This window comes from Rhinoderma darwinii, chromosome 4 (assembly GCF_050947455.1).
Source record: "Rhinoderma darwinii isolate aRhiDar2 chromosome 4, aRhiDar2.hap1, whole genome shotgun sequence".
NCBI classification, from domain to species: Eukaryota; Metazoa; Chordata; class Amphibia; order Anura; family Rhinodermatidae; genus Rhinoderma; species Rhinoderma darwinii.
The window spans coordinates 121,463,598-121,473,365 of NC_134690.1; the positions used below are offsets into that span (position 1 = coordinate 121,463,598).

At 44.0% G+C, this 9,768-nt stretch overlaps 1 protein-coding gene across 2 annotated transcripts in view; it reads right to left on the bottom strand.

Moving 5' to 3' along the window:
• The window catches only part of GPR149 (G protein-coupled receptor 149), a 181,321-nt gene extending 172,846 nt beyond the window's left edge, over positions 1-8,475 (bottom strand). For both annotated transcript variants that reach the window (XM_075861525.1, XM_075861524.1), the window contains exon 1: positions 7,133-8,475. In XM_075861525.1, the coding sequence (XP_075717640.1) occupies positions 7,133-8,059 (927 nt within the window). In that variant the 5' untranslated portion in view covers positions 8,060-8,475. The remainder of the gene's footprint in view (positions 1-7,132) is intronic.
• Between the last annotated feature and the right edge of the window lie 1,293 nt (positions 8,476-9,768).

Genomic DNA, 9,768 nt, shown 5'->3' on the forward strand with positions numbered 1-9,768 from the left:
GGCTTCCTATAGGCACTCTGTACGCGCTGTCTGGTGCCTCCGCAAAGCACTGTTTTACGGAAATATTGACCCTTAGAAGCAATGCACAATTTTTTTCTCGCAGATTCAACTTCTATTTTCATACGGATGCATACAGAAGCACAGCCGGGCTCCATACACTACTATGGGTGCTTTATTATACAGCTATGTACAATTCTGATGTTATACAGAGCCGGTATGGTAGTGAGATACTATATCATCAAAAACTCCATCAAACTGTACTGTGTGAACAAGAATTAAAAATAAAATAAATACATTACATTACAAATAGTCAAAAATGCAACCCACATGATTTTTGGGCCATTATTATTATTTTTTTATAGTAAAATAAAATAACAAGGTATGCAGAGGGAAATACTTTATGGACACGTAGGTGTAAGATATGCAACTGCTCCATCCAACAAGATCTTGGCTTGAATAACTTCTAACATAACTACTGCACAGAAAACATCAAAGTTTTACTCTGGTCCCATAGAGATCAGCTAGTTGCCTGGGGGCTTTGAGGAGGGATTGTCCTGTTGAGACAATCCCTCAGGACTGGCTCCAGGTTTATGTGAGCCCTTGGGTGACCCAGACTTAGTGGGCCCCTTTGCGGGGGAACTCACAGCGGCAGTAAAACGGCAGTTTGTGCCCCCTTATAGAAGTTAGGCCCCGTTTATGCTCTGATATAGAAACTAGGCCCCAAGTTTGTGGTACCATATAAAAGTTAGGCCCCCTTTATGTCCCCATATAGAAGTTAGGCCCCCAGTTTGTGCCCCATATATACAGTGCCCTCTGTAGATAATGCCACAGTGCCCTCTGTAGATAGCGCCACACACCCCCTGTAGATAATGCCAGTGCCCTCTGTAGATAGTGCGACACAGTCCCCTGTAGATAATAAAAACACACAGCCCCCTGTAGAAAGTACCACACATACACCTATAGATAGTGCCACATACTCCCTTGTAGATAGCACTACAACCCCCTCCCTGTAGCTATTGCCTATGAGGCTCCCTCTAGGAGTGGAATCTCCCAGATGAGTCCCTGACGTCACTGTCCATATATGGATAGTGACGTCAGGGGCTTCACCAGGAGCAGAATCCCCGGCCAGAGCGTCGGCAACGCTCTAGCCGGGGATTCAGGTCCTGGAGGAGCTCCTGGTGTCACAGTCCATATATGGACAGGGACATCAGGGGCTCCCTCTAGGAGCATAATCCCCGGCAAGAGCGTTTGCAGAGCGTCCGCTCCTGGAGAACCCCCTGACGTCACTATCAATATATGGACACTGACGTCAGGGGCTCCTCCGGCATCGGACTCCCTCCTGCATGGGAGCGTTGGCAACGCTCTTCTCAGGGATTCCACTCCTGGTCGAGCCCCTGATATCACTTTCCATATATGGACAGGGAAGTCAGGGGCTCCCGCTAGGAGCGGAATCCCCGGCAATCGCGTCGGCAACGCTCTGGCCGGGGATTCCGCTCCTGAAGGAGGCATGACGGCAGCGGACCCGGCGGCCGAGTGGGCCCCCCAAGGGCAGTTGTCCCCGGCACTTGCCTGGGTTCACCGGGTTCTGACACCGGCCCTGCAACCCCTTATATTAATCTTAGAAAACAAATTTATTGCTAACAATATTCACATTTTGTTCATAAAACAAGACAATCTGAGGAATTTATTAATCTGCAATTTCTGCAAATCATTTGCGGGAGGAGACGGTGCCACCAGCGACCTGACAAATTCACTATAATTTAGTCTAGATACTGCCGGAAATCTACACAAGCTCATATCTGGTGTAGTTTTCCCTTTCTGCGCACAGACAGCCAGAGATGCGCTTGGTTTATTAAGAGGTGTGCGCCTCTTCATACATTAGGCACATTTTAATACAGCGCTCTTTATATTAAGACTGGTGTATGAAACGCCAGTCTTAATAAATTAATCTCAATATATCTAGGTAATTGTTAAAGAAATTTCAGGAGTCTATTAAAATTTAAAATTGCACTAGACTAGATGCTTGAAATGATCTATTATGTTATTTAATCGTTGGACATCTTGGAAAAGTTTATGCGTCTGTATAGACACATAAATTATTCAGCTGATATGACTTACGAGTATATTCATAATCCATTCATCTGTCAATGAAATAATGGAAACCTGTTGCAGTTGTTTAAGAAGTTATTTTACATGCCAAGGGTCCAACCAAATGTTAAAACACCTCATAGCACATCACACCAAACGTGGGACTGCTGGAATGTAGCAACAGCTGCAGCTTATACTGAAGGGATTCTATTGAAAGAACAGTAGATGGCGCTGTGTTAAATGTTAGTATTTGTTAATATGTAGTTCCTCTGGTCTGTATATTCTCTCTGGTTTTTATGTATCGGTTATTCCTGTATCCCCTATGTTGTTGATAAGGATAATGGTTGCTGCATGTCTCAAGTAAAACAGTTAATTCCCCCCACAGTATCTGAGTGCTGATGCTTTTGCTCAAAGCTGAAATCTGCAACAGGAACAAGGGCCATCACTCCCCGGCACATTCTAGAAAGTCCTGCTTGCATTATGTATTAACCCTGGGAATATTAACCGTATGCAACTACAACCAGTCAATAGAAAATGCCTTCTCTGCTTATTAGTAAAGAAAAATCTTTTATTCAGAAAAACAGCTTGTAGTGTGGATAGAGACTCACAAAGTAAGAAAAACACAGGGGACTCAGCAGTTTTTTTTAGTTGAGAGAGCCGGCATACAGCACTGCTTACAGCATTGAGCTCTCCCCTCTCCTGCTCATCCTCTCACTGTGTGGAAGCTGCAGGCTCTCCCTCTTCTTGTGTTATATAGGACTGAGCTCTCCCTCTAAAAAGACATGTAATAGGGGCATTTGTAAAGCATGTCAAAGAGAGAAGACAGAGGCAGGGAAAGAGAACAATCTGCATATACAAGGTATGACAGGGATGGGGAGGAGCTATGGCAGAAAGGATACGCCTCCTGAGTTGCCAGCCTGAGTAAAATCTAGCAGGGAAATTGGAGCAATGAATGGGGAGATCTCTGGATCCACGTTAGATACAAGACTGGTACTGGCTTTGTTAGAAAGAGATTGTCATATACTATATTACATATTTTTTCCCACTAATTCTGGGAAATATCCTTTAAAAGAAGGACCTTCTATGTGTCTCTGTTATAGGGCAGGTTTATTAATACTTTTGTAGGGGGAAGGTTTTGACACTATAAGGGCATGACCACACGTGGCGTATTTCTTCCGCCACTGTCCGTATCAATGACGCACAGAATCTTCATTGCAGATTCTGTTGCAGCTCTGCTTAAAATGGGCATTAAATTGATGCTGACTAGCCGTTGCGTATTGAGGGGAAGAGGGCTTCCCTTCTCTCTATCAGTTCAGGATAGAGAGAAGGGACAGCCCTTTCCCTAGTAAAAGAAATTCATACTTACCCGGCCGTTGCCTTGGTGACGCGTCCCTCTCTTAACATCCAGCCCGACCTCCCTGGATGACGCGGCAGTCCATGTGACCGCTGCAGCCTGTGATTGGCCTGTGATTGGCCTGTGATTGGCTGCAGCCGTCACTTGGACTGAAACGTCATCCCGGGAGGCCGGACTGGAGGAAGAAGCAGGAAGTTCTCGGTAAGTATGAACTTCTATTTTTTTCACAGGTTGATGTATATTGTGATCGGAAGTCACTGTCCAGGGTGCTTAAACAGTTACTGCCGATCGTTTAACTCTTTCAGCACCCTGGACAGTGACTATTTACTGACGTCGCCTAGCAACGCTCCCGTAATTACGGGTGCACACACGTAGTCACCCGTAATTACGGGAGCCCCATTGACTTCCTCAGTCTGGCTGTAGACCTAGAAATACATAGGTCCAGCCAGAATGAAGAACTATCATGTTAGTAAAACCAATACGCTCCGCAGCACACATAACATCTGCGGACTTCATTGCGGAATTTTGACTCTCCATTGAAGTCAATGGAGAAATTCAGCAATGAGTCCGCAACAAGTCCGCTACACGTCCGCAACAGTCAGTGTATGCTGCGGACACCAAATTCCGCACCGCAGCCTATGGTCCGCAGCGGAATTGTCCGCAACATGTAAACGAACCCAAATAAAAAGCTGTGGAAAGCAATGGAAAAACGTGTATGCTGCGGATTTCCGCTGCGGACAGTCCAGAGCAATTCCACCACGTCTGGTCATGCCCTTATAACTCATTAATTTGAGCAAAATCTAGCTCTACTTTTCTTTTTAAATATCACTTTTTCTCATGATAAATATCTCTAATACTGAACTTATGTACAAAGAAATTCTTTGCTAACTTTTGTGTAGAATTAATGTGTACTTGATCCATACAGATGTCTTCTGCTTCATAGAGTAACACAATGGGGGAATTTATTAGGACGCGTTTGTCATGCCAGTCTTAACCCCTTCATGACATACAGTTACGTCATAGCCGGGTAGGGGAAGTATGGAGCGGGCTCACTGAGTGAACTCACTCCATACGATGCTGGTGTCGGCTGTATGTTACAGCCGACACTTCAGAGTAACGAGCGGCATGGCGCTCGAGCGAGATCCCGCTCGTTTAACTCGTTAAATGCTGCGGTCAATAGCGACTGCAGCATTTCAATCGTTAGAAAGAGGGCGTGAGCCCCTCTAACAGCTCATCGCGCCCCCTGCAACACAATCGCGGGGGGGCGATGGTTGCTATGGCTGCCTGGGGGCCTAATGAAGACCCCCAGGTCCGCCGTCTTTGTACACCGGCAGGGCTTAGTAGATGCCTATCAGAATCACGATATACTGCAATACATTATTATTGCAGTATATTGTGCAAGCGATCTAACGATCGCTTGTTGAAGTCCCCTAGGGGGACTAATAAAAAAAGTAAAAATGAGTTCAATAAAAAAAATATTAAAAGTTAAAAAAAAAAACTTTTTCCCCTAGAGCATAGTGAAAAAATTAAATAAATAAACATAATTGGTATCACCGCGTCCGTAAAAGTCTGAACTATTACAATATATCATTATTTAACCCGCACGGTGAACGCTGTAAAAAAATAAATTGTAAACGCCAGAATGTCTATTTTTTGGTCACCTAATCTCCCACAAAAAATGAAATAAAAAGTGATCAAACCGTCGCATGTACACCAAAATGGTATTATGAAAAACTACTGCTTATCCCGCAAAAAATAAGCCCTCATACCACTTAATCGACAGAAAAATAAAAAAGTTACGGCTCTCGGAATTTGGCGACACAAAATACATTTTCTTTTTTACACTTAGGTTTAAAAAAAATATAGAAAAAACTACATATATTTGGTATCACCGTAATCGTATTGACCCACAGAATAAAGTTAACACGTTGTTTTAATTGCACAGTGAATTCCGTAAAAACGGCGCGCAAAAAAAACATAGAGGAATCGCTGTTTTTTTCATTTTCTACCCCACAAATAATCTTTTTCCCGTTTCCTAGTACATTATATGGCACAATAAATTGTGGTACGAAAAACGACAACTCGTCCCGCAATAATCAAGCCCTCATAGGACTATATCGACGGAAAAATAAAGACGTTATGGCTTTTGGAAGGAGGGGAGGAAAAAATCTAAATTAAAATCTGAAAGTTGTTTACGACGGGAAGGGGTTAATCTAAACCAGGCGGGAGTAAGATGCAACTAATTTATTAAGAGGCGTATGAATCTCCGGCAGTCTGTGCGCCAGAAATTTAAATCTACGCCAGCTACAAGCTGGCGTAGATTTGCACTATAATTTACACCAGCTTCTCGCGTAAATTAAAGTAAATTGGTCGGGCTGCAGGCAGCCCTGTCGCCTTCCGCTAAGCTCTTTCTACTTTTATAAAAATGGCAGAAGTGGCGCATATGGCACAGTCAGAATTTTTTGTAGAAAATATCGCACATGTTTTCTACGTTTTATCTCATAACAAAAAGGACGTCCAGTTGCTTTATAAATATGGTGCGCATGCTTTCGCCCTATACCACCGTGGTTTTTATATCTATGCTTTAATGTGTTTGATGTATAGGTGTGAACTAGTGATATATATGGTTTGTCTAATAATGCTTATATTCCCATTATTAGGCATTTTATTATTTACAAAATGATCAACGTCATCCAAGGACCTTTTCCCTCACAAAAAATATCTGCTTACATTAAGGGTATGTTCACACGCTGAGTCAAAAACAGCTGAAAATTACCGAGCTGTTTTCAGAGAATACAGCCTCTGATTTTCAGGCGTTTTTGAAGCTTGTTTTGAGGCGTTTTTTTATAGTATTCAATGGAAAATTAGCTCCAAAAAACACCTCAAGAAGTGACATGCACTTTTTTTTTACGGAGCGTCCTTTTATGCTCCGTTTTTTAAAACAGCGGCGTAAAAAGACGCCCCGTATGAACTAAATGCTGTTTTTCCCATCGATTTCAATGGGCAGATATTTGTAGGCGTCCAGCTTCCGTTTTTTTATGCGTTTTTCAGGGCGTTTATACGCCTGAAACCACTGCGTGTGAACATACCCTAAGGGTATGTGCACACACACTAAGTACGTCCGTAATTGACGGACGTATTTCGGCCGCAAGTACCGGACCGAACACAGTGCAGGGAGCCGGGCTCCTAGCATCATACTTATGTACGATGCTAGGAGTCCCTGCCTCGCTGCAGGACAACTGTCCCGTACTGAAAACATGATTACAGTACGGGACAGTTGTCCTGCAGCGAGGCAGGGACTCCTAGCGTTGTACATAACTATGATGCTAGGAGCCCGGCTCCCTGCACTGTGTTCGGTCCGGTACTTGCGGCCGAAATACGTCTGTCAATTACGGACGTAATTAGTGTGTGTGCACATACCCTAATATGTATCACTGCAGCCATCAGACAGGAAAGTCCTTAATAAGACATATATTCTCCCTTAGTTCAATGCCAGAGCAATGCCTTTGTGACAAGTCAAGGTTGCAGACACTAGAAAAAGCAATAAAGAGGGCTTTTACTTTCAATGAGTGTGATAGAGAAGCCACAAGTATTATATATTATAATATATATATATATCTCTAGACATGCATGCAGAATACATTGCTTCTTATTGACAATATATTGCAGTATAGAAGAGCATGCTTTTACCATGATTGGAAGCCAGAGAATGACTTTAGTCAGAGCAAGTATGAGGGAGAAGCGCTTCTGAGCATAGAGCACGGTCAGGCTCCGGCTCTCTCTCATCCCGCGCGTGCAGTGCCGCTCGTCACCCAGACTCCTCGTGTGCACAGCCTCCGAGCTCACACAATTCTCATTGAAATTCTTCAGGGTTTTTGCAGCCGGATTATCAGGAGACATAGACGAGGCATTACTGCCCAGAGGAGTATTGGGGGTTAGATAGCCTTTAGCAATGTCTCTATAATTGAAATAAAGTCGTTGTTCCTGGTTATCTGAGCAAAGCAACTGGTGAGTTAGAGGGACAGAGAAGACTGTCAGAAGACAAAAACAGAAAGAATAAAAAGCAAATAAAAACAGCACATAAGAACTGGTGCAGTCTATAAGGCAACCCCAAGACGTGGCACTGTAGGCACCCCAACCACAAAACGGCAGTGCGCTTATCATCAAACTAACCAGCCATGTGCCGACAATCGCCCAGGAGATCTTGGGAGGCGTTTTGGTCGTTTCATAGTTTGCTGGCTTGGTAGCTGTGCAGAAGTTATAGGAAATGATAATAGATGCCTTTAAATTGCTTGATACTCCCTGAAACAGGTAGAGGAAGGCTGCGGCCGTGCACAGAGGCTGGGAAAGCGGATTATTTGTCCATTGCTTTACCATGAAGATAGACGCAGGTAAGACGCACAGCAAGTCATCCACACACAAGGACGCCACTAACATAGACAGCGCTGACCTGTTCTTTATCCGCACCAAGGACACCAGAGAATAAATGCTGCTCACCAACACGATCAACGTCAGCGTTAGTGTAAGACAGAAAAGATATCTAGTAGATGGGGACTTTGGGGTCTCTGTTCCGAACCTGCTGCTATTTGCATACAGAAGAGTTGTTGGGACCGACATTGCTTTAGATTGTATATCCTCTTAGTATAGGACAAGGTTTACTGTGGGTGAGGCATCCATACTGCTCCACGGGTTCTTAAATTATAAACATTTTCCAAACTTCGATTCTTTTTCCTGAATCTTCACTGTAGTAAAAGTTCCAACGGGATCCTCAAAAAAAAAAAAAAGCATTCAGGAGCCAAACTCTTGGAAAACGCACCGTGCCTTAAATAAACGTCAGCAAGCGTCAAGGCGGCAGCATCTCCTGCACCCGTTACTCGGCCATCCTGCACAGCACCAGTAGATTGTTAGGTAAGACGCGGAGGGATAATAGGAGTGTGTGTGCCCGGGGAGGACGCCAGTGCAGCGAGATGTTCCTGAATGAGTCCGTTCAGAGCTGCAGGAGGGTGGAGTTTGCCTCCAGCTCTCAATAGGAAGAGGATAAAAGCACGAGTATGATGTATGAAATCTTCCCTCAGCAAATGATCGGAACTTCTTTATACAACAGTTGTGTCACTGAGTCTTTTACGTTCATACAATGCCTGGAACATCCTCCAATGCAGTAAATGACCATTATCCTGCTTTTATTTTCCTTTATAAATAATAATTATTTTTTGGTAACCCTACTGATCATTATACATGTTTTATTTTAATTATGAAATAATTTGTTTTATTTTACCCTACTTTATTTAAGATATTGCAATAGATTATTACTAGATAAAAGCCATAGTGTAATTGTCCAAAAGAAAAAAAAACAATGTCATTATCACTCTAGAAATACATGTGACAGAATCTTCTGTTTACCAGACACCCGTTGTATGGGGGAAGGGCAGCTTACAGTATATCCTCTAGTGATCATTGCAATGATCCACAGGTCGCATGCTGTCATTTATTGCAGCTCATAGACCGATATGCAACTTGGTTTTATCAGCTCAGTGGGCTATCGAGGAGGGTTAAGCTCCATTCCACATAGTTATGTTTGCCTGGGGTACAGGGTACAGGGCACACGAACGTATTTTTTTCCTCCGGTAAATACTGGCGTAAATACGGGTCCATTGTCACCAGTATTCAACCAGTATTCAACCAGTATCTACAGACCCGTTTTCTCTGCACTAATCGACAGCCCCTTCTCTCTATCAGTGCTGGAAATAGAGAAGGGGCAGCCCTTTCGGGCAGAGTTTCTGCAGCGATTTAAAGTAAAAGAAGTTCATACGTACCGTTGTCTTGGTGACGCGTCCCTCTTTTGACATCCAGCCCGACCTCCCTGGATGATGCTGCAGTCCATGTGATCGCTGCAGCCTGTGACTGGCCTGTGATTGGCTGTAGCGGTCACATGGGATGAAACGTCATCCCGGGAGGCCGGACTGGAGGAAGAAGCAGGTAAGTTAACTTTTAATACTATTAACTCCAGTGGTAGTCACTGTCCCGGGTGCTGAAAGAGTTACTGCCGATCAGTTAACTCTTTCAGCACCCTGGACAGTGACTATCCCCTGACGTTGCCTAGCAACGCTCCCGTAATTACGGGTTCACACACGTAGCCACCCGTAACTACGGGAGCCACAAAGACGTCTATGGGCCTGCCCGTGCCGTTATTACGGCCTAAAATAGGACATGTTCCATACTTTTCAACGGCACAGGCACCTTCCCGTAAGCATATGGGAAGGTACCCGTGGCCAATAGAAGTCTATGGGCCCGTAATTACGGGCCGTAATTACGACTCGTAATTACGG